The sequence below is a fragment of the Leucopleurus acutus genome, assembly GCF_964270905.1.
Source record: "Leucopleurus acutus genome assembly, chromosome: 6".
Classification (NCBI taxonomy): domain Eukaryota; kingdom Metazoa; phylum Chordata; class Mammalia; order Artiodactyla; family Delphinidae; genus Leucopleurus; species Leucopleurus acutus.
In genome coordinates, this window is record NC_139149.1 from 118,792,587 (window position 1) to 118,819,360 (window position 26,774).

The following is a 26,774-nucleotide window of genomic DNA, read 5'->3' on the forward strand; positions in this document are numbered from 1 at the left end:
ATTAGTTAATATTCAGCAGATGAAAGCGGGGTCTGGCTGGGGTCTGCGTCTGAGCTTCCCAGTGGGGCTTCGCCTGCGCCCCGTGTCCAACTCTGTCCTTTCTGGAGGGAGCTGACGGAGTGGCACTTGATCCCAGATGACCGTGGGCAGGTCGGTTCAGCACGTGTGGCCTGTCCAGTCTCAGGCCGGGGGTGGAGTAGGGGGTCGGCCGCTGCTGCAGCTTGTCCCTGGGGGATCCCGGAGCCACACGGCTTTCTAGACCCGATGCCATTCTGCTGCCCCAGAGAAGGGGGGCCGTGTCCGGACGAGTGCTGTCAGCACCCTCAGTCTCAGCATTGGCTAGAAACCCAGGGGCGTTGGTATTTAATAACTTAGGGTTTTGTTAATACAGGTGTTTAAGGATTGTGGGGAATAAATGTGGAAAAAAAATTTTTCTTCCCCCTTTTACCAGTTTTTGTGGAGAAGATAGGTAAGTACAGTAAGCTGTGGTGATTCTTTAGAAGCTAATTTAATATTTGCACGTCATCTGTGAACACTTCACACCCGCTGTTATTGCGGGAAAGCGATGGTGTTTGTGGATGTGGGTTGCTGGCTGATTCAGTTGGGATTCTCACCTGGTTTCCTGAGGTCGCGGTCGTTTCCCAGGCAGGATGACCGACTTCTCTGTCTTAAGCTTTTGTTTAAAGTCCGATGGTACCATCCTGCTTGTCACTGTGTAACATCCCACATGTGGACCTTTTTTTTTTTTTTTAAAGTTTCTGTGCTTGTATGTTTCTAGTGTTTACTTTTTGCTGGTTACAATAATATCACCAAAATAATATGCACGTAGCTTAGGAGAAAAAGGAAAACAGGAGCAGAGTAGAAAGAGTCCCCGGAGCATTGTCTGGCCTCCCCGAACACCAGTGCTGCCCGTGACAGAAGACACTTGGTGGCCATGTGGTCGGGAACGTCCTGGCCCGAGGGGTCGGCTGGAGCCCACGCCGCTTGCGGTGTCGTCTGAGGCCTGCTGCCTTCATCAGGGTGCTCGCCGGGCTCCGGGGCTGATGCTGGAGGCTGCTCTGGAGCCCCGCCCGACCATCACCTAGGTGGAGGCTGCCCTGGGCGTCGCAGCATTTCTGAGCGAGCGAGCGAGAGTGCCGGCCCTCTGTGGCCGTGGGGCTTACTTGTGAGGGAAGAGGTTTCTCGTGCAGAGGAGAAGCAGAGTCGTTCCCTTGTTTCCACTGCTGTCTTATCTGTCGGCAGTTGGAGAAACATCCTCTCATTTTCCTGCAGGAGAACTCGTGCTGCACCAATAAAAGCAGGTGTTAAACTGAGCCCCCCCGCCCCTGTGGCCAAGCTCGTGGGGCTCGTGGCTGGGACGCATACACCGAGGCCTGTGTGACTGTCCCCACTGGAGGCTGGGCCCCCGAGCAGGTGGACATGAACCTGGTGCTGGCAGGGCCACGTGAGCCGGGTGGCTTCCCGTCTGCCCAGGACAGCAGACGCCGGACGCAGCCCCAGGCAGCAGTGACGGGGTGGGTGTGAGGGAGTTGCAGGGGTGTGTGGGGACAGTGGCCAGCTGCGTGTCAGTCCTGCCTCCTGACCCATCGCTGGCAGCCCTTGGCGAGGACCGCTTCGAGCAATAACGCTGTCTGAAGAGCAGCTTCCCCGTGTAGCCACAGCCAGGGCCTGCCCTGGTGCGGGGCTGGGACACTTGTCACGGCGTGGAAGGTTTCAGGTTTTCCTCAAGTTTCAGTGAACAGTGGTTGGTCTTCATTACCTGTGTCGAGAGGAATTTTAAAATAGGACATCTAAGAAAAGTGTTCTCGTTCAGGAGAGAGTTCTGTGAAGTTCCTTCCTAGTGTGTATCTGTGGTGTTCATCATACCACATCTCATCCAAAATGATGCAGCTTTAACATGAATGTTACATTGTATTTTCAAGGAATTATTGATGTTCTCTTTGTAAAGGAAAGATAATATTGTAAATCTTTTTATTAAATAATGTAAAGATGTATATCTGTATTTTTGGATCATGTTATAGATTATGGATATATTGTTTAATGAATAAAGTATTTTTTGGAACATTTGAGAATGCATCCTTTCGGGAAACAATAAAACTTCATCGTGTCCGGAGATGAGAAGTACATCCTGTGTGGCATTTTGAAGGGGATGTGCAGTGGACCAGAGGGGGTGTGTCACTGCCACCAGCCTGGGCAGGACCCCCGGCCGCACCTTGGTGGACAGCCTTGGGCCTCAGCTGTGTCGTGGCGTCACAAGTTGGTCCCCAAGCTCACAGGAAAGATAAAGTGGTTAGAGTGCTGTGGGTTGCTTTCTAGAGGCTTAAGGCGCTTCCTTTGGAACAGAAGTTTCACCCTCTAGGCCTGCTTGGGCGCCAAGGCCCTGTGGGAACTAAACAACTCTTAGGATGTTCCCTTGACGGAGTTCTAACGGTTAGGGTCCAGAAACCCAGCCTGGTCACAGTGGGTTGGGAGAGCACCGCCAGGCAACTATTTTCCAGATGAAGCCTGGTTCACAGACTCGGGTCCGTGGCTGGAGGGGAGCCTTCGGCTCTGGAGGAAGGCCTGTGACTTTCCTCTCCCTGCACCATCTTGCTCCACGCACACCAGGGCTGCCTGCCTGGGAAAAGGAGGCACCAGCTCTTTGTTTTGGGGGTGGGGTGCTAATCTGCACTGTTGCTGATTCCCAGAGGTCCAGGATGCCATTGGTCTGGTCAAAGTGAGGGCCCACGGCAATCAGGTGCTTAGGTAATGTTTGTCTGGATGGGTCCACAGGCCCCTCTGTGGTTATCTTCCCAGTGCCTGAGTATGTCATTGAAATAGACGTAATGGCTGGCAGGATGGCCACGTTGACCTGTGGAGTGAGGGTCGTCACGGTAGGAAGGGCCAGGTGGAAGGCCTGGAGTGTCCTCTCCCTGCCAGGGCATAATCCAAAGGCAGGATGTCTCCTCGCGGGAAAGTCAGGGGTGATGTTCCTAGCGCACCCCATTAACTTACCTGGGAAGAGGTGGGCAGGTCTTAAGGAGTATGGTTTACTGAAGATGTGGGTGAGACCCCGCTGCAGCTGCTGTTCCTGGCAGGGCATGGTTACCAGAGCAGAACGTACGCTCTTGGCAGGTGGCAGGTAGTTGTTGATCTGGCCAGTGCCAATATGCAGGGACCACCGGAATCTTTGTTCTGTTGATACTTGGTCGAGCTGGCAGCACACCGTCGCGGCCCTGCCTTGGGCCACGTACACACGCTCGCTCTCTGCAGTCCCCGGGCCACGGGTCGTCATCCTAGCATCCCACAGAACATCCCTCCTGTCTGCCTCACCAAGAACTCTGGGACTGATGAGCCAGACACGTACTGGAGATGCCTTGGTAGGACACGTGGGGGCCAGAGGGTGGGAAGAGAACTCTACTCTGGGTACTAGGGACTGTGTTAGTTATTGTAACAATGTAATTGAGGGTATTCCAGGGCTGAAAGAGCAAAAAGGGAGCACTGAGGTAACAGTCACTGGAGGAAGCGGCTGCCATCCCTAAGTCGGCGAGGGGCGGGGGCAGGGTAGGGGGAGGAAGTTGGAGTCTGGGTTTGGCTGCTTGGAGGAGGGGCGCTGATTAGGATTCAGAGCTCGGAGGAGGGCCGGCCTCACGGCCACCTAGAGCAGGTGTTACTTGGGTGGCCCTGGGCCTCAGGAGCCCCGGGAAGGGGTGCCCCATGGAGCTGGGGCACCCCTGAGGGAACGTGATGCGGCTGGGAACTGGCACCCGTGCTGCTGGGGTGAGGAACATCCCTCAGCCCGGAAGCTTCCCCCCTCCCTTTGTCCCCCGTGGGTGGATGCACTGGAGCTGCAGACGGCAGCCCAGCACCGGGCAGGTGCAAACCTGAAGGGGCCGGAGGAGGCAGCAGGCCGGAGAGGCTTCTTCCCTCTTGGTGTGGTTCAGGCCTTCCTGCGGCCGGGTCACCAACCCAGCCCAGCTCCTCTGAGGCCCCATCACTAAAGAATGCTTGGGCAGGCAGCTTCTGGAGCTCCTCGGGTTCGGCCTGCCTGCAGTGCGTACCTGACCTGCAGAGATGTCTGCCCTTCTGCCAGAGTGGGGGCCAGGGCGTCCCTGGGGCAGAGGAGGGGGGTGAGCCAGAGTCCCCTGGGGACCGCCCGTAGGACGAAGGAGTGAGCAGTTACGCTCTCACCCGGGGCCAGTCCTCGTGGAAGGGGTGGGAGGGTGCGCTGGGACCCCCACTAGCCGGTGCCAACGCGGGTCAAGGCCAGCTGACCCCACGTGGAAGCTGGATCAAGCTGCGCACCAGGGCGCAGGGGGCTGGAGGCATCAGGGGCGGGGCCCGGGGGCGGGGACGGGGCCCGGGGTCGGGGGCGGGGCGGGAGGCCTCTGGCGCAGGCGCAGTCCCGCCCGTCCAGCCCACTCTGGCTGCGGCGGCGCGAGGCCTGCGGCGGGGACGCGGACGTGAGTGCGTGCGCGCGGCCGCTCGGGGTCCGGGCTGAGGGGCTGCGGGGCTGCGGGGCGCGGGTCCGGGGCGGCGGGCGCGCGCAATTGCGGCGCGGCGGGCGCCCGCGGGGTCCTTGGGTCCGACCGCCCGGGCTGGTCCCGTCATGTGATCGCGCAGGCCGCGCGCCCCGGCTCCTCCGGAAGAGCCGGGGTGACTCAGCGCCCTCGGGTGCGCCGGGGCCACCGCGATTAGCCGTTGCTTCCCAGCCGGGGCGGCCCCTCCTGGCCCCGGGTGGTCACCTGTGGGCTGGCCCGACGGCCGTGGCCCCAAGCTCCTGGTCCCCGTCGGGGGTCCCAGAGAGTTCCTTTCCTGAGCTCGCCCACCTGTACTGCGTACCCCCTAACGGTGAGGGTCACCGTCCGTGGTTCATTTAATCCTCATCCCCACCGGTGAGGCACATGCTGCATCAAGGCACAGAGAGGCTCGTTCGTTTTCTCAGGGTCACACGGCGGGTGTGAACCCACGCGCGAACGCTGCCCTCGGTGCCGACTCAGGTTGTCTGAGCATCAGGTGACGTGGAAGTATCCAGAAAACGGCTGCTGCACCCCTCCCGCCTCTCCGGGGGGCTGCAGGGCTGCGTGGCGTTTGTGCGAATCCCGGCTCTCCCACCGTGGGCAGCCAGAGGAGCTTCCCCCCGCCCCCACTTTCTTTGATTCCGTGGTTCTTAAACTTGTAACATATCCACGAAACATAAGATTTATCATATTAACCATTTTTAAGTGTACAATTCAGTGGTATCTGTCCCTTTCCTTTTAGCACCTTAACTCCTGGTTTGTTCTGAAGGAAGGGGGGTGAAAGGGAGATACGGTTGTTGCAGGTGTTACAAGCTGACACCCAGGGGGGGCCTCAGCCAAGGGCGTACATCTCAGTGACTTGTGAGGAGGTGACTGCACACTGCGTCAGGGTGAAGGCCTCGTGTCCCTTGTCCCCCCCCAGCCCACATCTCCCGGGTGGTCCAATCTCACTCCGCCACCACCACTGTGGAAAGTGTTGTCTGCTTCTGGACCTTTCCTGGGCCTGGGCTCTGCCGAGGTCTCTTCCCAGCAGGTGCTTCCCTTTCCGTTGCTCTGTAGTATTCCAGAGTTCCAGGTCCAGTCACTTGCTTTTCAGGGCAGGAGCGATGATGTCCCGTCTGGCACCCAGGCGGCCTGTGTGGCTCTTCTGGTGGCAGGCGGCCTGCCCTCAGGGAGTCTCCGCACAGCAGAGGACATGGGCAGGGGCGTCCAGGATCCCTGGGACAGGCAGCTCTTGGGGGGCCACGGGCACCAGCCCCCTCGTTCGAAGAGGCAGCTCCTCGGCATTCTCCTGTGCTCCCGAGGTGGTGCTGACCCGGGAGCGCTACTCCGTGCGGCGGCTGCCCTTCTCCGTGGTGTCTGAGGACGACCTGGCTGCCCTGGAGCGCATCGTCCCTGGCAGGGTCATCACAGACCCAGAGGAGCTGGAGGCCCCCAATGTGGACTGGCTGAGGACGGTCCGGGGTGAGTAAGGGTCTGTTCATGCTTCACACTTGGCGGGGTGGGTGGGCTTGAGAAACAGCGTGAGTTGAGGTGAGGCCGGTGAGGAGCTCTGGGTGGTGGCACATAACGCTTTTCTTATGCACGACGTCTACACATTAAAAGATGAAACAGCGCCTCCCCCCGCCCCCCGCCAGCTGCTCAGAGGTGGGTGTGTGTGTGTTAACTACTGCTCACTTCCCCTCAGCGCCTGCATTAGTCTCCCGGGGCCACCTGTGTAACAAAGAACCACAAACCAGGCTCAAAACGACACATTTATCCTCTCCGTTCTCAAGGCCAGGGTCTGAGATCCAGGCGTGGGCAGGGCTCCCTCCAGGGGGCCTGCGCTGTGACCGGCCGCGGTGGGTGTGCAGGCTGCCTCTTCCAGCTCTCGGGGGCTCCAGGAGACCTCGGCTCGTGACAGCATCACTCCAGTCTCTGCCTCTGTCCTCACATGGCCTCTCCCCTGTGTCCCCTCTCCATTCTCCTGTGAGGATGCCTGTCCTTGGATTGAGGTCCCACCCTAATCAGGATGATCTCATCTCAAAGATCCTTAATTACACCTGTAAAGACGCTTTATCCAAATACGGTCACGTTCGCGGGTTCTGAGGGGTGGGAGGTGGACGCATCTTCTGGGAGGTGGACGCATCTTCTGGGAGGCCTGTTCTCCCCAGTGCAGCTTCCTCTCCTCCACTGTACCAGCGCTTCTCCTCCTGGACCCAGCGCACCCTCTTGATAACAGAGATTTCCTAATACCCTGTGTTCTCTTCTGAAATGATTTCAGAGATTACGTGACCTACTTCCGTGATGTTCTTGCTACAATATTAAGGAGAGCTAGAAGACAGGCAATTTACAACGTGGGGGCATATTTAAACCTGTAATTCCAGGACACGCTGGGCGGCCAGGTCCTCAGGCTGGGCCTGGATCCAGCGCACTCGGGACTGAAAAAGAGTAGTGGAGGGTGTGCTGTGCTGTAGACTCGGACACTCTGAGGGCTGTGCTGCCGGCGGGAAAACCTCCGAGTGAGGTTCCAAACCACAGTGCAGAGTCTTGAGCGAGTGGAACTGGGGCGGAGGCGCAGATAACGGGGCGGTCCTGCCCCTGTGGGAGGCCCGAGACGTTGGACAACCTTCGGCTCTACTTCTCTGCTGGGGCGCCCTCGAGTGGAAGGGCGTCCAGCCCCGCCTTGCCCACAGGGGCGGCACTGCCCTGCTGAGAGGCCCCGCCCAGCAGGCAGTGATCCTGGAGGCCGGAGAGGGTGATGCCCGCCCCCGCTCCGCCAGGCCGGTCGCGGTCCCACCTTGGTGCTACTGTCTGGGCGGACAGACCTCAGTGCCCAGCCCCACGCAGGGCGCCCCACCTGCTCGTCCCCGAGGCCCGCGTGCCCATGCTCTGGGGTGTCCTGAGCCGGCGGCGGCTGCAGTCTCCTGGGGGCCTTCCTCCCCATCAGCCACCTACCTGGGGGCTGGGCAGTGGGCAGCCTGCCCTGCGTGCCCATGTGGAGGACCCCTGCGGGCTTCCTGTCTCCTTGAGTTCGGGGGGCCGCGCTGGGCCTGCTCAGCTGTGAGTCCAAGGGCTCAGGGCCCAACGGCTGCTCAGTGGGCGTCTGTTGGGGTACTTGGTGAATTTTTGTCTAAATACCCCTTTATGCGGCTTTCTTTTGGAGAGAAAGCCTGTCTAAATTTTTGATCATTTTAATCTCAGAGTTACGTAGAAAATGTAAGCTAGCAAAAGCTGATTAGGGTCTTTTAATTTTTCTTAAAAAGTGAGATTTTATTTGAAATGGAAGCTTATTGAACATTTCTTCCTTCAAAACTTAGACCACTCGCTCATGGGTTAACCCTACAAACTTTGCGCCTGCACCGAGTGAAAGGCTGGGGCCCTGGATGTGCAGAGGGACAGGAGGCTGACCTGGGGGTGGCAGCAGGAGCAGGGGCTGGGCTGCGCTCCACATGGCCGTGAGCGCCCTGGAGGCCCCCCAGCACAGGCCGTTTTCTCCGACCTGGGAAAGCCTCTGGAAGGGCGTGCCTAGAGCGGGGACAGCCAGCCAAAGCCTCAGAGCAGGGCTGCACTGGGCTCCTTGGAGGAGCCATGAGACCTGAGACCGCATGAGCGGCCCGAGTGGATGGCTGGCGGGAGGAGGTCGGGGAGGGGCGGGTCAGCGAGGCCTCGAGGGCCCTGTGTGTCCTGACCTTTCCTGCCCTCTGATGGGGAGTGTGGCCGGAGGGCCACGGTGGAGGGGGCCGCAGTGGGTGTGCGAGGGCCCGGGTGCCCGGGCGGGGGGCTGGCCGCTGAGTAACGGTTGGCTCAGGTGTGTCTGGAAGGGAGGTTGGCTGACGGCTGGATGAGGGTGTGAGGGAACGACGGCAGGCACACAGGGACATTTGGCCTGAGCAGTAGCAAAAACTGGACCCGTCTGCTGAGTTGATGCGGAGAGTGACCGGAGGAGGGTGGATCTGTGCAGGGAGAACCAGGAGTTTGGGTTTGGACGTGTTCCTGTGGCCACGCAAGGGGGCCTGTCGGGCCGTGGAGCAAGCTAGTCTGAGGTCTAGGGCGGGGAAGCAACGGCCTTCCGAGGAGGCTGATGACCGCTGTGTCCAGTGGAGGGGCGAGGGGCCCGCCGAAGGGGCGTGGCACCAGGGGCCGGGGGAAGAAAGGCAGGGAGGTGGGGTCGTGGGGTCAGATGCGGCCGCACGGACAGGCTGAGACGGGCCACATGGGCATCCTTGGGGACACGTGGGAGGTTCTCCATGGTGTGAAGGGGATGCATGCGCCCCTGGAGCCGGTCCTGGGGTGTGAGGGGCCAGGAGGGTCAGAGAAGTGGGTGAGGCTTGCAGGGCTCGGGGGTCAAGTGAAGGGACTTTTCGTCTTTAGTTCTAGGATGAGAGCGCCGTCTCAGCAGGTTTGTGGTGTCATCGGGGATGAGCAGGTGGAGAGGGAAACGTGGATGACACAGGGACAGGAGGGACGTCCTTGAGGAAGCGTCGGGGGGCCACAGTCCCAGGGGTTGTGCGGATGCTGGAGCGGGGGCAGCCTGTTCTGCGGGCCACTGGACGCCCCGAGGCCAGGTCTCAGTCCTGCTGTTGACAGTCTCCATGGCCCGGCCAGCAGGCTCCTGCAGAGGGCGGGCAGGAGGTCCTGGGCCTCAGCTCTGCCCCATCGTGTGCAAGCAGCCCCGACATACGACACATGCAGGGGGCGGCAGCTGGGCATGCTGTGCTGACCCTGAGGTCGGTGGGCACTGACATCCCCAGGACTCGCTGGGAGACCGAGAACCCGGGGCGCCGCCAGGTTTGTGTGCATGAGGAGGGCGCCTGGACGAGGCCCCAGGGGAGGAGGGCTCCTCTGGCACCCCAAGCCCGGAGGCATCCTGAGGGAGGGAGAGGGGTCAGTGCCCTAGGGCTGCAGGGGAAGCAGAGACAAGAGGCGGGAGTGCCGGAGCAGCTGCGCCAGGAGGCCGGGGCGCTCAGGAGGCCAGGAAAGCGGATGGGGGTGAGGCACCTGGAAACGCTGGGATGCTGCAGGTGGTGGGTGGGGTGCTGAGCGAGCCTGGATCCAGGGCGGTCCCCCTGCAGGGACAGCCCCAGAGCACTGTGAGGGTGCTGAGAGGGAGGAAGGCCGCAGCGGGGTGGTGTCCGGAGCCTGTGCAGCCGGGCTTTCCACCTGTCCCCTCACTGGCCTGCGCGTCCCGGCCTGTCCGGGCTGGACGCTCCTTCCCTCCAGTCCTGGGCGGTTCCCCCGAGTTGCCTCTGATGATTCTCTGCTCTGTGCTCCGTTCTCTTTGTAGGCTCCCCTTATTAACACGTTGGACCGTTTTCTTATCCTTTCCCCCGTGAGAAAGTAAACTTCCCAGGGGCGGGAGAACTCGTCTGTTTTTATTCTCTGTGCCCATCACAGGGCACAGAGGGTGGGCGCTCAGGTGTTGCTGAGAAACAGTGTGTGAGTGAAACCGACAGAGCCTCGGGGGTGACCAGGGTCCCTGGACTGTGCTGTCTTGAAGGATCTGGGTGCCAAACAGCCAGCTGCCTGGGCAGGCACAGTCCATTTGATGAACAGCAAGTGAGAAATGGCTTTCAGAATAAAAAGGGTAAGGTAGCAACCACAGCCCGCTCTCAGAGCTCCATGAAATCGCTGGCCAGCAGGAACACCTGCTAGATGCCCTGCTGCCCTCCTGCAACCTCTTAGCCACTTAAAGTACTGATACTTCCCACAAAATTGAAAGGGTGGGAAGACACTTGATTGTCTTGGAGACAGTGGTCAGCAATGCCGACAGATGAGGCCACGCTGGACATCAAATAAATCGTGGCAGCAAAGAATTGTAACCAATGAACAACCTAAGAACCCATGAGCCCGCCCGGCTGTGATTAAATAGCCAAGGACACAAATACATGAGAGGGAAGGGGATGGATGCATTTAGAAACATCACCTCTGGTACCTGTCCTGAGAACAGATTCAGGTAAGGATGATTCACAGGCGACCGTTTGCGGGGCGACAGGGTATCGATGTAGCCTCAAGTGTCTCTGCGCGAGACCCGTATTAAATTACAAGGGAAACCCAGTAACCTTCAGTGGGGAAGGCGGGCAGACGCCCCTACCCTGGGGCCCTGCCATCCTGCTTCCCAGGGCCCAGCTCAGGACCACAGACCACCACCCGCTGGCCCTCCGCCCCCTCCAGCTGGAGATGGGCCGCTCCTGCCGTCGGGTTTTGGTCCTTGAGGTTTGTGGGCCAGCTCCGCCAGGAGGTGGGACGCAGCCCTGCCGCGGGGTGACTGCGCGGCTTCTGTCTTACAGGCTCCAGCAAGGTGCTGCTGAGGCCCCGGACGTCCCAGGAGGTGGCGCACATCCTCAGGTACACGCCCTGCCCACCCTCCCTCCTGCGTTGCTCACCCATGGTTTCCTCACAGGCACAGGACACAGAACAGGCAGACCCCGTGAAGTGGACAGTGACCGGGGCCGGGGAGGTGGCGAGGGCAGTGCCAGCCTGAGCAGGGCTGAGCCCGGAATCTTGGACCCTTGGGGTACCAGCTGGGCCTTGGGTGGGGAGCGGCTGCAGACTCGAAGGGCAGGGCAGGGAAGGAGACGGACCTTTTCTTGAGAAATGTGTTCTTTGATGTTTTGTATCAATACGTTCTCGTGTTGATTATAGAAAAATTGGAAAACGTACAAAACCATAAAGAAAAAAAATGCGAAAGCAGCCAGTAATTTCCCCTCAAAGAAAACCACCGGTGACATTTTGGTGTGTTAGCTCAGCATCTTTCTCGCGGGGGTGAGGGTTTTTAAATGTTACCACGTTGTATCTACAGTGTCAGAGTCTTTTTTCCCTTCCGTTTGGCAATATCCGTGCCCATTTCTTGTTGCTAATTATTCTTCCACGCCTCTGTCATTGCATGGAAGGTGTGCGCCCTGTGAGTGCTTTGTCCCCATGGTGGCACGTTGAGGTGTGTCCAGTGCTTCAGAATAGCTGGCAGGTGGGCGGGCGCCCCGGCCTTCTCTGTCAGAGCCACGGCTGGAGGCTGACTGCGTGGCAGGTGGCTTTTTTTTTTTTTTTTTTTTTTGCGGTACGTGGGCCTCTCACTGTTGTGGCCTCTCCCGTTGCGGAGCACAGGCTCCGGATGCGCAGGCTCAGCGGCCATGGCTCACGGGCCCAGCTGCTCCGCGGCATGTGGGATCTTCCCAGACCGGGGCATGAACCCATGTACCCTGCATCGGCAGGCGGACTCTCAACCACTGTGCCACCAGGGGAGCCCGGCAGGCGGCGTTTTTGACGCACGTGGGCAGCCTGCCTCTCGGGGCATGTGCCCTGCTGCCCAAATCCTGACCCAATGGGGCGCTTGTCGCTTCAGGCCTTTGCACAGGGGGAGCCTGGTTGGGGACGAGGTGCTACTGATGAGTCTGACGTAGGTCTGGAGGGTGGTGGGCAAGGGAAGGGCATGCGGCCAAGGTTAAAGGAGAGAGGAGACGTGGGGCGTGGAGGTGGGAGGGAGCCCTGAGTGCCTGGGGGCTGCGGTTCTTCAGGTAACAGGTAACAGGCTGCAGCTGTTGCTCGGACTGTCTGTACTTGGAGGACTGGCATCGCAGGGCAGCCGGGGCCTCAGCCGTGCTCTGGGAAGATGCTGGCCGCCAGCTCCCCAGGTGGCTGTGTGATGGACGTTTGTCCTGTCAGACTCCCACTGTGCGTGGGGGCCGAGGAGGCACCCCCTCGAGGCTGCGGCAGGAGGGCCCCGAGAGTGTCCCCCTGGGCCGGTGGTGTGGGAAAGGGGCCCTGACGCTGGTCCTGTGCGTGTCCCAGGTACTGTCACGAGAGGAACCTGGCCGTGAGCCCACAGGGGGGCAACACGGGCATGGTGGGGGGCAGTACCCCCGTCTTTGATGAGATCATCGTGTCCACCGCCCTCATGAACCAGATCGTCAGCTTCCACAACGTGTCTGGTAAGGCCAGCTGTCGTCAGGACCATCCCTCTCAGCTGCGGGGCTGGGCCGTGGGGAACCCGGGCCTGGGGGGTGCCCAGACGCCACCACCACTCCACCCGAGCCGGGCCCCCGGGTGCGTCTGGAGGGGGGTTGTTATTTAGTTGGTTACTGGGATGACTCACCCCCTGGGCTTGACCTGTTCCTGCGGCCCCTTCAGATTGACATTTCCTGGCCGTGCCGGCCCTTCCCGGGGCGTGCAAGGCGTCTAAGGCGCTCCGTGCTCATGAAGCTCGGGGCTCAGCAACGGCGAGTTGGTGCCTCGGGCAGGACATACGGGTGGATCGTGCTGTCTGGCAGGGGCACCTGGACACTGGGCGGTGTCGAGCAGCACCCTGGCCTCCACCCACTCGATGCCAGCGGCCCCTCCAGCCCAGATCGCCTCCAGGATTGTCACGTGCCCCCAGGGGCAGAATCAGCCCTCCGCTCGCGGCCTCCTGGCTCAATAAGCGCGTGGGCGTGGGCGTGGGTGTGAGTGGTGTGTGTGAGGTGTTTCTCCTCCAGTTTGCCTCACTGTTGTCTCTCTTTTCTCATGAAGGCATCTTCTGGGGAGGGAGGGGGGACACGCCCCTTTTCCTCCTCGCCCGGGTTCCGGGTGGACACCGCTTCTGGGGGTCCTGAGCTGAGAGTCCCCGCGGGCGCTCTGGTTGCTTGGCAGGGGTCCTGGTCTGCCAGGCGGGCTGCGTCCTGGAGGAGCTGAGCCGGTATGTGGAGGAGCGGGGCTTTGTCGTGCCGCTGGACCTCGGGGCGAAGGGCAGCTGCCACATCGGGGGGAACGTGGCGACCAACGCAGGCGGCCTGCGGTTGCTGCGATACGGCTCGCTGCGGGGGACGGTCCTGGGCCTGGAAGTGGTGAGCTGGGGACACTGTCGCAGCTCAGCGCTGGCCCTGCTTCCAGGGACACCTGGCTGGGCTCGCTCTGGTCCCCAGGTCGGTCCCAGGGTGGCTGACTTCCCCAGTGGTCAGCATGCGAGGTCTCTGGGTGAGACCCCCTGTCAGGTCCACCCTTGCTCCCTGCAGACACCTGGGGTGGTGCAGGCCCAGCATGGGGGCTGCCCTCTTGGGCCCCGGGTGGCGCAGGTGCACGAGGCCACCTCGGGAATGGGGCCTCGTCCCAGCCTGGAGATCCAGGTTCCCACTGTACCAGCCCCGGTCTCCTCTCGGTCCCACCAGGGCCTTGGGGGTTACACGAAGCACCCCGCTTTCCGGCTTCCCACGAGGTGATGGCGTGTCCGCTGCCCTCCTGTCCCTGTGAGGAGCTGCCGTGGGAAGCCCGAGCAGCTTCCCGGACCAGCAGCATTCTGCCCTCCAGCTTCCTGGTAGCTCGTGCTCAGACGAGCCCCGTGGCGCCACTGTCACCACCCCTAGGGCTGTTGAGTCTGTGAAGCACACCTCAGGGCTTTCTAAAGCAAGGGCCCTCCGTTTACCCAAGGAGGGAACGACTTGCATCTGCTAAATCACGAGGTTCCTGTAGCTTTGTCCTCTGGACGCCGGTTATTTTTTATTGTAACTCACTTTCTCATTTTCACAAGCTGTTTCACTAAGCTTCTGACTAAATGAACCAAGCAAGACTCAGGACGGGCCTACAGAGCATGACTGAGGGGCCTGTGGATGAGCAGTGCAGGGGTGGGGGGCCTGATGCACTGCCACTCTCTGCCCTACTCCTCCCCGGGTGCGCCCTCCGGCACCCCAGGTGTGCCCTGCTTTGGGCCAGCTTCCCTTGAGAACTGGGCCCTGAGGTTCCTGATCGTGGTGGGGGTGGGGATCGTCACTGCACCCGGGGAAGAGAAGCCCCTCTTTCAGCCTGTTGGGGTGACTTCAGGCCTGGTGCCACCCTAGGGACCCCTGTGTTCCTGGACCAAAGTGGGGCGGGGGGCTGATGACTGGCTCAGCTTTCTCAGGGTGCCCTGGGCTGGGTCGGCCTCCCCAGGGCATCTGTTGGGGCCGTGGGCTGATGCAAGAGTGCCCGTCTCTGCTCCCTCCCAGGTACTGGCCGACGGCACCATCCTTAACTGCCTCACATCCCTGCGGAAGGACAACACGGGCTATGACCTGAAGCAGCTTTTCATCGGGTCGGAGGGCACCCTGGGGGTCATCACCGCTGTGTCCATCTTGTGTCCGCCCAAGCCCAGCGCTGTGAACGTGGCTTTCCTCGGTAGGTGCCCTCCGTCTGCCTCTCGAGCGGGTTCTTAGGCTGAGCTGCCGTGTGCGGTCCCTCCTGTTTCTCTGGGCTTCTCGCTGTTTCCAAAGGATCTGGGACCTGGCCTCGTTGGTGTCCACGGTGGGGTCTGGGCAGAGCACACACTCTATTCTGTAACAAAACTGGGGCTTTGCCCGTTTTATCCACCTGGCGTTTGTTACTTAGGCAGCTTATGCAGTAAGATTCACAGGGAAATGATGTGGTTTGGCGCGAGATCAAGGGCATGAGTCTGTTCATCACAGGGTTGGGGGGGCAGTAATTAGTCCCCTCTGTAAGCCAGCCGCTGGCCTCCCCTGTCTTGGACCACCTGTCTCTGCGAACGCGTTGGGACATTTCCCTCGCCGGCCGTTCACGTTCTCTGCTTCCCTTCAGAGCAGGCTTGAAAAACGGGCTCACGTCTACTTTGTTCTGATCCCTCCATCACCTGTTTGCATCTCCTTTCCCGCCGTCGTTCAGCTGCGTTAGGTTAACTGCAGCCTCCGCTCCTCTGCTGGTCCAGAGGCCCATCTCTGGGAGGTCCCGGCACCTTGCCCGGCGGCGGGATGCAGGGGCCCCAGTGGCTCCCACCACGCGCGGGCTCTCGTCTTGAGCCCATCAGTCTCCGGTCTCTGGTGGTCCTTTTACTGTTATTTTCCACACGTGCCATTTTCTTCGTCCCCTGCGTCAGGCCTTCCTGCAGAGGCCACGTGCCTTGTGAACACGTCCTCCGTTGTTTCCTGTCGTGGACGCCTGCTGCTGAGTCCTCGCTTTGAGTCTGTCCCAAACCATCTCCCTTTCACCCCATTCTTGGAAGACACTCTGGCGAGCACAGGCTGGCATCTGTGCCCTTTCGTCCTGTTGAGGGCGCCCCTCCGCGTGGCTCCGTGGCTGTTGGTGACGCCAGCCAGCCGTCCTCTGCTGCCGCTGCTCTGAGGGACTCTCTCTCTTTTTCTTTGGCCGATTTAAAGATTTTCTCTTTACCTTTGGCGTTTTATGGGTCTCGGTATGTCGTGTGTGAGAGTACGTTTCTTTTTCTCTCTGGGTTTCCTGAACTTCTTAAACCCATGGCTTGGTTCTCCCACTTCCATAAGTTTCCTGCCACCCCCCGTCGTCAGTGGTTGCCCCCGTTTTGCTCCCCTCTCAGGACTGCGATTAGACGCACGATAGAGCCTATCAATCTGTCCACCCTCCCTGTGTCTTCCCTGCACCCGAGTTTCCATCCTGTCTCACTCTGTGATGCATTCTGGAAGGTTTCTTCTGATCTGTATCCAGTTCACTAACGCTCCCTGCGGCTGGGGTTCATGTATCGCCAAACCCGCCATGTCCAGCCCTGCGTCCAGCCGGGGGTCCTGCACGTGTCCCTTGGGCCTCAGCCCCTGAGCTTCACTCGCGGGATCTTCTCTCCAGACCCTCCTCCCTGACCTCCACACGACCTCTCAGTGCCTTCCCATTCCTGCCCTGAAAGGCCAAGTGTGCCCACCCCTCCCCGCCTGCTGACATATCCACGTCCCCTCTCTGCCTTGGGCCGCTTGGTGGTCAGCTCCAGGCACCGGGACACCACGGGGAGCTCGGGGGTCAGTACATGTGCCTTGAATGACTTGCTGGGCCCTGGGTGTTGTCAGAGACGCACAGCTAAGCCGTTTTCCGGGGCGGCCCGTTGCTGGCCCTGTGTTTGTGGACTTTCCAAGTGGCTTTCCTGAGCGTCGGGGCTCTCAGGCAGCCTTTTCTCTTCCTCTTCGATGCCTGTGACCTACGACGTGGTGGCTGACCCGGGTGGCTTGTCCCGCTCTGCGAGGCTGCCCAGCTCAGCAGCGCCGTTGCCAGGAGACGGGTTGGTTTTGCTGCTTGAAAGGGGGCTCAGGTGGGCCCGTAGGTGAGGCCCTGCCTCTGCATGACCAGCTCAACTGTCCTTTTTCCATGTCTGTTGCAGGCTGTCCTGGCTTTGCTGAGGTTTTGCAGACCTTCTGCACCTGCAGGGGCATGCTGGGTGAGATCCTGTCCGCATTCGAGTTCATGGACGCCGAGTGCATGAAGCTGGTCGGGCTCCACCTCCATCTCGCCTGCCCCGTGCAAGGTACTGTCCCCGCCCACTGGCAGCGCCCACCGCCCCTATTGTGCCGTTTGATGTGTGGGCTGATCGGAGCCTCCGTCCCGTCCGTGAAGTAGGAGGTGGCAGGGAGCGTCGCCACGGTTCCGGCGTCCCTGTAGCTGTTGAGAGCAGAATTCTCCCTGAAATTCGTTTTACGTGCGCCCCCGGAGTTCAGTCAAAGGCTGTCGGTCGTGCTGTAGCCCTGGGGTCTTTGGAACAGCCAGATGCACACTCAGGGGCGCCCCCCCGGCTCCTGCACTGGGAGACGTGTCATCGCATGAAGTGCTGGCCCTCGGAGCTCAGCCAGCTCGTTCTGCTTTGCCAGTGAGCTCGTCATGCCCAGGTCTTTAGTCCACGCTCTGTGTAAAGCTAAGTCCGTGCAGCTGTACACCTTGGTATTTTCACTTCTGGAATCGACCCGGAAGAAATGATCATTGTCTTACCCCAGGCTGCCCTAACAGAACACTACAGCCTTAAAGAAGGAAATTTATTTCCCCTGGTTCTGGAGGCTGCAAGTCCAAGACCAGGGTTCCATCAGGGTTGGGTTCTGGTGAAAGTCCTCACGGGGCGTCTTCTGTGTGTGTGTGGGAGAGACCTCTAGAGTGTCTTCCTATTCCCATGAGGGCACCTGAAAGATCAGGGCCCCACTCTTAGGACCTCATTTAACCTGAATTACATCCCTAAAGGCCTAATTTCCAAATACAGTCGCATAAGAGGTGGATTAGGGCTTCACCGTGGGAATTTGGGGTGGGCGGTTACACAGTTCAGTCCATAATAGTCATAAGTGTGGAAAGAACTTTATGCTTTAAGTTTTTACTGAGGCATTTGTTTTCGTATAAAATAGGAAACCACCTGTCCAGGGTAGAGAAATAAGACATGTACGACCGTTGGAAAGACGGAGGGTCCCTGGGGGTGGGGAGCGAAGGGTCCCTGGAGGGACAGAAGATCTCTGGATGGTTGGAGGGCCCCTGGGGTGTTATCGGCCATTGCAAAGCGCTGGGCCTCCCCTTTAGCACACAGTTTGGTAAGAGGGGTCCCTGGGGCGCCCCCACCCCATCCAGGCACCAAAAGTACAGCTTTGTGCTGTCTCCAGGGGGCCTGGCTTCTCTTACAGTGAAAGATCTATTTTTAAACTGTCTGAAATTCAACCCGAGTAGCCAGCGGCTGCTCTGTGGGCAACATGAGCGCCGTCAGGGGTACCAGAGCTGCGGCTGGCCTAGACCTGTCCTAGCTCTTGGCCAACCGCCTTCCCCTCCGCTTTCCCTCTGCCCCCTCCAGAAAGTCCGTTCTACGTCCTCATCGAGACCTCGGGCTCCGGGGCGGGGCACGATGCGGAGAAGCTGAGCGGCTTCCTGGAGCAGGTGCTGGGCTCGGGGCTGGTGACCGACGGGACCCTGGCCACCGATCAGAGGAGGATCAAGGTGTGTGAAGGCTGAGGCCCTCGTCCTTCCCGTGACGCCTGCAGTTAGATTGTGGGTTGTGGCTGAGCGTGAGCATGTGTCCCCAGCCGGGCCATCTGTCTGGGCTGGGTGCCCCATCCCTGGGGGTTGGTGCCACCTGTCTCGGTGGCCCCTCTGGTCCTGCCCTGTCTGGGCTGCTGGCTCCACAGCCCCGTTCTCAAACGTCGGTGCCAGGGGCCCAGCTGGGTGACACAGGAGGGGGCTGGGCCAGCATCCTTCCTGGGTGGGTGAGGGGTCAGGAGGAAGTCCCTGAAGGGATATTTTGAGCACAGATGGATGCGGGGTGGGGAGTGAGTTACCTGTGCAGTGCACAAAGGCCCTGAGGGGGCTGGTGCCTGCCATGTTCCAGACAGAACTTTCTGGAGAGGGTGGGATTGGAGCACAGTGAGAGGGAGTGGGCAGACAAGGGGGCAGCAGGACTTGGGGCTGCACCAGGACGTGATGGACATGAGTGGGGCTCGAGGAGCCTCTGGGCACAGGGGACAGGCGGGACCGGCCGGCTCAGGCCGGCCGTGCAGGGATGTGGCTGGACTCCAGGTGTGTGCGGGCAGCAGGTGCTGAGTGACCCTCTGCTGTAGAAGTCTGTGAGAGAGCCGGGGAGATCCGGATGCTGCCCGGATGTTCCGCGGTGGCGAGGAATTATTGTTATTATTTCAGGGGTGATCATTGCACTGGGGGTATGTTAAAAAAGCAAGAGAAAGGAGTTTTTGCCTTGCCGAGGAGGTTGGTTTGCCGAGAGGTTTCCTGAAATGGGGAGTGGGGGGTTTAGGGCAGGGCAGGGCAGGGATGAGGCCCAAGTGGGACGGGCATTCCCAGGCCCTCTGTTCTCTCACGCGACAGGGAAGGCGTTCTCGCGAAGGACAGCGTGACCATGATGAGGCCGCCCTGCCTCTCTGCTCCCTCAGTCCTTCCCCGTGTCCCCCAGCCCAGGCCCAGGATGTCCCCCTGTCTGCCATGGTCCTCCCGCACCTGCTCTCCCCCGACCCTCGCTTGGGGCCCCATGGGGGATCAGTTCTGATTGTCCCGAGAGGGGCCCTGGGTGCCTGGGTCCCGGGGGCCAGCCCGTGGCCTCATTCGGGGACCTTGTCCCATGTGGACTCTGGGACAGAAGCCACACACCTGTCACGATGCAGAACGTTTCTGTCACCCAGAGGGTTTCCTCGCCTCGCGACCCCGCGGTCACCCCACAGCAACGCAGCATCGCTGCCCTGCCCGCCGCAGGTGACCGTGCCCGTCCCCTCACTTCCAGATGCTGTGGGCCCTGAGGGAGAGGATCACCGAGGCCCTGAGCCGGGATGGCTACGTGTACAAGTACGACCTCTCGCTGCCCCTGGATAGGCTCTACGACCTCGTGAGCGACCTGAGGGCCCGCCTCGGCTTGCACGCCAAGCACGTGGTGGGCTACGGCCACCTGGGTGAGCGCGGCCCGCGGTGCAGGTGGAGACCCTTTGCCAGGAGGGGGAAGGACCCGCGTCCTCGCCACGCGGTCTCTGGGGCCGTCTCGGAGGCAGAGCGCAAGGTCTGGGCTTGGCTGGGCCAGCGGGAGGCGGGCCCTGAACGCGGGGGTCTCGGGGTTTGATGAAGGGGCCTCACCCCTCCCTCCTCAGACAGAAGGATCTTAAAAGCAGTTCAGATAATGATTTTTTGCAGAAAAGTCATGCAAAATGAAAGGAACTGTTTCATTCCCCTTCATTCCCGGCAGCCTTTGGAACTGGGCGTCTCAGAGCCCCGTCCACAGGGCAGGTGTGCTGGGGCCTCCATCCATATCTCCAGGGCGGGATTCAGCAGTGCCTCCTGGGCTTGTGAGGGTCTGAAGAGGTGCGGTAAGGGTCACACGGTGGAGGCCTGGCCCTGGCCCAGCATCGCTCTGAACGCTTGAGTGGAGGGATTCCACTTTCAAGAATTGAGGAGGAACATTGGATTTGTCAAATGCTTTTCCTGGGTCTGCCCAGGTGCCCAGTGCTGGTTTTCCTTTGACCAGCCAACAAGGCTCATCACTCCAGACCTCTGAGGGCAAGTGGGCCTGTGTCCCAGGATAAGCCCAGCGTGGCCACAATCCTTTTTGTGTCTTGTTTGATCTCGTTTACTTATCCCGTGTAGGGCTTTCTCCATCCTGTCCTGTAAGGCTTCTTTCTTCTGTCCAGGCTGGATGTTGGTCTCAAAGTCCTAAAACGATTTGGGGGTCGTCTCTGGCAGAGTCTGTCGGGTTGGAATTACCTTCTCCCTGAATGTTTGGTAGAACTTGTAAATGAGGGTATTTGGGCCTGAAGGTTTTTGTGGGTATTTTTTTGCGGGGGAGTGGGATTGACTACAGAGAAATTTCTTTAACAACTAGAGGGCTCTCCTAGCTTTCCTTTTCTTCAGAATTGGTTGTGGTCATTTTTTTTCTGGGCGTTAGTCCATCTCTTCTAAGCCTTCGAGTGTATTGGCATTACCTTGTTCATATTATCCCTCTTTTCCTTTGTGCCATGTCCAGCCTTTGCGGAGGGGGGCTGTTTAACTGCTCATTTGGTTTGTTTCTTGTCTCTGTTGACTGAAGAAAAATGCACAACCTAAAAGTTGTAAGTTAAGTTTTATTCGGGGACCATACTGAGGACATAGGATGGGAGGCAACCTGTCAGATAGTTTGGAGGGACGGCGTCAAAGAGGCAAAGGAGGAACCAGGATATAGAGGAGTTTTTGTAGTCGAATATCAAAATATTACTGCTAATCACGAAAAGCAGACCGCTGAAGTTAATGATTTTAGTGCTTTTCTTTTCTTTTTTTTTTTTTTTACATTTATTTATTAATTTTTTGGCTGCGTCGGGTCTTCATTGCTGCGTGTAGGCTTTCTCTAGTTGTGGAGCATGGGCTCTAGGTGTGCGGGCTTCAGTGGTTGTGACTCACAGGCTTAGTTTTATCCGCGACATGTGGGATCTTCTCGGACCAGGGCTTGAACCCGTGCCCCCTGCATTTGCAGGCGGATTCTTAACCGCTGCGCCACCAGGGAAGCCCCAGGTCCCCCCCTGTCTGATGGCACTGTCATTATCTTTCGGGTCTGAATATTTTCTCATTTCCATTGTCATTGCTTCCTTGACCCATGAGGTAGGCAGTATTGTGTCTTTAAATTTCCAAACATATGGGAGTTTTCTAGCCATTTTAAAGATCATGGGCTTGTTGACTGTGCTGTGGGCAGAGAGCTGGGTGGAACTCATCTTCAGTTGCAGCGTGTCCCTGGCCCAGGGTGCAGCCAGTTTCCATGTCTGTTCGGTGGGTGCCTGAGAGGAGTGTGCTCCCTGCAGGCCCTCCAGGTAAAGTGTGCACTCTGTGCCGCCCCTTTCCTGGAACGTGCTCGGCTGTCGGCTGCCGAGAGGAGCTCTCGCTGTGACAATAGACCCCTCTGCTTCTCCTGGTGCCTCTGCTAATTCTGAAGATAGGGGATGCGGGCTGTCAGTTTGATGCCGAAAACTCAGCATCGGTGACCGGTGCCGAATGGAATCTCGGAGACAGAGTTTTGGGTGAAGTAGAAAAGAATAGCTTTATTGCTTTGCCAGGCAGAGGGGGACACAGTGGGCTTGTGCCCTGAAAAACTGTGGGTCCCAACCCGGGAGGTTTTGGTGAGGAGTTTTATAGCCATGGTTCAAGGGTGGGGTTGCTGACGAGATTAGGTTGTGTGTGCAGGGCCTGCGCGCCTTTGATCTGGCCTCAGGTGGTCTTTTCTGGAATGAAGAATGCTGACATCTTCCATTTGTTGGGGGTTTTAGTTCTGTAAAGAGCTCAAATACACTGTTCTGTGTGTCCCTTGAGGAGGGACCAGGACCCTGGCCCAAGGCTGCGCTGTTGTTTCCTGGCCGCCCCTCCCTTGTCTCTGCCTCCCCTCCCTTCCCTGATTAGCAGCTGTTCGAATCTGCCCTTTGGAGCTCAGGGAAGGTCATGGAGGCAGAACAGAGAGGCTCCCTTGCCCAGGAGCCCCACAGGGTCCTGCTTGGTTTCAGTTAGAACTTGGACTTAGAGGGCATCTTAGCAAAGAACAGTATACCTTTGGAGATGGTACAGATGAAGAAAGAGGACAGAACTTCTAGGCAGCAAATTGTGGGAAGGTGCATAAACACACAGGGAGGCTGATGGACGTGGGGCTTGTGTAGACCAAGGCCAGAGCTGTCTCAGGTGGGTACCCTGACCTTGCTGGAATGTGGGGACACCTTTACACACTCGTGTCCTGCTTTTAGGTGGACGGAGGGCAGAGAGCTTTTCTTGTGCCTGTTTCTTTTCAGTTGCCTTCAGCTCAAAATAATCCTTATGCCAAAGCAGGCTGTTTTGAGGTGGCATATTTTGTAATTTACATAGACTGTAATTACTCAGTGACCTGGATTCGTCTGACTTTGGGCCTTCTGTTTGTCCTTCATTTCTTCTATTTCTTTTTCTCTGATTTATTACCTTCTTTTGGTTGGTGTTTTTTCTCGTATAACTTGTTTCCATTTACTAATGAGGGAATTGTGCCTATCTATTCTTTCGGCAGTAGCCCTAGAATTGTAGCCTTATCAGGGCGGCCCTACCTTAGCAGGGTTGGAAGTTAATCAGTATCATGATCCCCCTACCAGACAGTGTGGTGGTTCATCTTGTGTGTCAGCCTGGCTGGGCTGTGTTGCCCCGATTCTTGGTCCGACACCAATCTAGATGTTGCTGTGAAGGTATTTTTAAGATGAAATGAACATTTAAATTGGCAGACTTTGAGTAAAGCAGATTACCCTCCATGATGTGGGTGGGCCTCATCTAAGCAGTCGAAGGCCTGAAGAGGAAGATACAGATGTCCCCCGACGGGGAGGGGATTCTCCCCACAGCCTCTGGACTCGAGCTGCAGCGTCTGCTCGTCCCCAGGTCTCCAGATGCTGGTCCGCCCTGCAGGTTGGACTCCCACATCCCCACAGTCGTGGGCCAGTTCCTTAAAATTGACCTCTCTCTGTCCCTCCATCCTCCTAGCCCTCTCCCTCCCCCCAACCCCCACTCTGTACATTGCGTGCATCTGCAGGTGTCCTACTGGTTCTGTTTCCCTGAAAGCCCTGATCAGCACTTGGGACCCTGTCATTTTGGTGTCACCATCTGCTCCTGGTCACACACTGTGTTTTGGAGTGTGTTCCATCGTGTTTTTTAGCCCCTGATAGCAGCAGTGCTGTTGTTATTACTCCACGAGGTCAGTGTTTGTCTAGACTCACCCACACCTCTGGTCCTTCTTTGACCTGGGGTTACAGCCCTGCCTTTAGAATTGCCTCTAGTGTGGGAAAGTAGGTGACAGCATGTCTTGGGTTTCATTTACCTGAAAATGTATGAATTTTGTTTTTCGGTGTTTTTTTTTCCGATGGATTTCAAAATTCTCTGTTGACAGTTCTGTTCTCTGCAGAGTGAAGACATCATTCTGCCGTCTTGACTTCTGTTGCTGCAAAGTTAGCTGTCAGCGAGTGTGGTTCCATTGAAAGGAGTCCATTTTTTTCCTTTTTGTTCCTTTTAAGATCTTTCCCTTTTCCTTGGGGTTCCTGGGCTTCACTCTGCTTGGTTTAGGTGAGCGTTGGCATGCCCTGCTGGGGTCTGGTGGGCTTGGCTTTTAGAAATGGCTCCCCTGTGGTCTCTGCAAATGTCGTCTCTCCCCGCCCGCCCCTTCTCTCTGGAGCTTCAGTCGAGGGCTCACGATGTCCCCACGCGTCTGTCTGTCTTTCCTGTTGTCTGTAGCTCTGATCCTCTGTGTGCTTGATTTGTTTTCCATTTCATTAATCTCTCTTTGCTTGTTGACATTTCAGTGACCGTATTTTTCATTTCTAGAAGATCAGCCTGGGTATTTAAAAGCTTTCCCTGGTCAGTGTCTTATATTTTTTTCTCTCTCATTTCTTTAAACACGTGAAACATTTATTTCCGTTTCTGGAAATCACCAGGTCGCAGGTCCTTGCAGGTCTTGGTCATCATGGTTTCTTTTCTGTGTGTTTGCAATTTGGGGCTCATGTATCTTAGGCTTGTATCTGTGGGAATTATTTGAGGCCGAGTTGGGGTGATTTGCCTGTGCAGAAGGTGGGGAGGGTGGGAGTGGGGCTGGGTCCCAGCCCGCAGCCAGGAATGGCCTTGGGGCCACGGGGGCCCTGTGAACTGTGCCGCAAGCCTATGCAGGCTGGCTGCTGGTGTGGATATCTGAGTGTCAGTGGAGATAAGCTTATCTCCCCCCCCGCTGCCCCCCACAGTGTTTCCCTTGGGAAAGACCCTTGTTTTCAGAGCCTTCACCCTGAGGGTATCAGTGGGAACCACTTTTGGTGGGAGAGGGATCCCTGGTTTGCTCCCTGCATTTGACAAATGTACATGGAGGGAGGGGGTCTAAGAAGCCCCAGGTCACAGGGTCAGAGGCCCCCAGGTCACCTGGTCCGAGACCTCCTGGGCACTGGGGACCCAGGTCTGTGGAGGCATCGGTGGTCCAGCCTGGGGCTCTCGCAGGTTGGGTGGGTGTTCGTTCCTCTCAGTCTGGAGCCCTCGGGGAGGGGTTGGAGGTTAGGCTGTGCGGGTGGAGATGGGGGGCTGGGGAGAACTTGGAGAGAAACGTATGTGAAGCCAAGGGAGCTGCAGCCCCCAGAGGAGGGGAGTGGTCACCAGCAGGTCAGTGGCCAGTGACGTGAAGGTCTGGAAGCCGGCTGTGAGGGCAGAGGTGGGTGGGGCCGGCACTCCTCCGGTGGCCTTCAGGCAGGGCAGGGGCGGGGCTGGGGGCTCTCGGGAAAGGGGGGCCCAGCCTGACCTGCGCGTCCCTCCAGGGGACGGCAACCTGCACCTCAACGTGACGGCAGAGGCCTTCAGCCCGTCGCTGCTGGGCACCCTGGAGCCCTACGTGTACGAGTGGACGGCCAGGCAGCGGGGCAGCGTCAGTGCCGAGCATGGCCTGGGCTTCAAGAAGAAGGACGTCCTTGGCTACAGCAAGCCACCCGAGGCCCTGCAGCTCATGCAGCAGCTCAAGGCCCTCCTGGACCCCAAGGGCATCCTGAACCCCTACAAGACGCTGCCCACCCGCACCTGACGCCCGCTACGGTCAGCGGGAGACTCGGGAGGGGGCCTCGATCCTTGGCTTTGCCTGTGGGGCACTCCCGCAGGCCTGGCGTGGGCTCACAGGGCCTCCATTCGACGGAGCCAGTGGCAGGCGGGGTGCCCGGGCCCGTGGTTGGCGGTGGGGAGCTGGCCCTGTGGAGCCTGGGGCACGTGGCTCTCGGCAGGATTCCTCCGGGTGCTCTGCCGGTTCTGTTGGGTGGGCTGAGTGGAGAGGGCTGCCCTGTCCTCACTCCATCCTCGTGGCGGGCACTCCGTCCCTTTGCAGGTCCTGGACAGGCCAGGTGGGTGAGCCATTCTGCCCAATCAGAATAGACCAGGTCGCCCCTGCTTTGCCTGTGGCCCCTGGGATTCCATCTTGTGGGGTGCAGCTCTGGGAGGGGGCACGGGTGGTCCTTCCGCTGGTCCCCACACAGCGTGAGCCTCCAAGGTGCCCTGGGCAGAGGTGGTGAACTCCATGTGGGCAGCAGAGCACCGTGAGGTGGGTCCACGCGGAGCTCTGACCAGCAGAGCCCGGGCCGTCGGGCGCTTTACAGATGACTTTTAGTCACATTTGAGCCAGTGACAGGAATGCCCCCCACCGTGGAAGGTGTCATTTCCCCCGTTTTCCAGAAGGCCCGTGAGTTGGCAAGACCGTTGTTGGAAGACAGGCATTGGTTTCTTGCACTTGGTGGTTTGCTGTGATGTGTCCTTCCGGTTCTGCTTTGACCACGAATGTCAGTAGTGCCGGGTGAGAAGCCCCGCCCGGCACAAGCATCTTCAGTCACCCCGACCGGGTCCTCCCCATTGACCTTGGTCCTTGGGGCAGCTGCTCGGGCTGTGCAGACAGTCTGGGAGGCCGGACACGTTTTCTGTTTCTGGCTGCCCTGAACTTCCAGTAAAAGTGGGAATAAATCACGATACTCTCCTTCCTTCTGTTCTTAGAAAAACAACCTCATAAAAGCCCAGGTGAAGTGCCCGTGTACCCTGCTCCTCAAGCACCCAGCGTCAGCGACCCGGGGCCTGGCAGTCTGTGTGTGGGGACAGGGCATCCCTGTCCCCGTCTCCCATCCCCATGCCACATCCCCCGTCCCTGTCCCCCACTGTGTGGCTTGGAGCCCCGCCTCATCGGGCCACTGAGGCGTGGTCTTACGTGGGTAATGTGCAGTGAGGGGCTTTGTGATGCAGGGATACCTCCTATAAAAAGTTTTAGGACTAAGCAAGTTTTTTTTGGAGAATTAAAGTAATGCATGGATTATTAGAGGGCTTGAAACTTTGAGGCATTTCCTGCTAGAGTAAGGGTAGGGCTTCGAGAAGGTGGCCTAGTGACTGGGGGTGGGAGGGAGCAGGTGGCAGGGGACCCCTCCATGTCCTTGAAGGATAAGCTGGCCCCCAAAGTGTCAAAAAGTGAAGTGGCATCCACTGGCCCTGCGGTTTACTCCTGGGGCTCGCCCCTCAGGGTCCACCTGTGCGCGTGCACACGCGCTCACACACCTGCACACAAATGGCACACGTGCACACATGAACGTGCTGGCGTGTCCCCAGGCCATGCACGGAGCACCGTCTGCAGGTGGT

At 58.8% G+C, this 26,774-nt stretch overlaps 1 protein-coding gene across 1 annotated transcript; it reads left to right on the forward strand.

Annotated features, from left to right (window-relative positions):
* Positions 1 to 4,418: 4,418 nt before the first annotated feature.
* Positions 4,419 to 26,102, forward strand: D2HGDH (D-2-hydroxyglutarate dehydrogenase). The gene is made up of 10 exons (XM_082840686.1): positions 4,419 to 4,442; positions 5,596 to 5,963; positions 10,769 to 10,826; positions 12,267 to 12,406; positions 13,104 to 13,297; positions 14,432 to 14,600; positions 16,555 to 16,698; positions 17,992 to 18,134; positions 19,423 to 19,588; positions 24,935 to 26,102. Exons 2-10 carry the CDS (start codon positions 5,606 to 5,608, stop codon positions 25,192 to 25,194), a joined length of 1,632 nt encoding a protein of 543 aa, XP_082696812.1. The 5' UTR covers positions 4,419 to 4,442; positions 5,596 to 5,605; the 3' UTR covers positions 25,195 to 26,102.
* The last annotated feature ends 672 nt before the right edge of the window (positions 26,103 to 26,774 follow it).

Excerpts from the sequence above, each read along its gene's own strand:
- D2HGDH (XM_082840686.1), top strand. The coding sequence starts at position 5,606 with ATGATGTCCCGTCTGGCACCCAGGCGGCCTGTGTGGCTCTTCTGGTGG. Across the intron at positions 13,298-14,431 it reads CGGTCCTGGGCCTGGAAGTG|GTACTGGCCGACGGCACCAT; the intron begins GTGAGCTGGGGA and ends GCTCCCTCCCAG. Across the intron at positions 18,135-19,422 it reads CCGATCAGAGGAGGATCAAG|ATGCTGTGGGCCCTGAGGGA; the intron begins GTGTGTGAAGGC and ends CCTCACTTCCAG.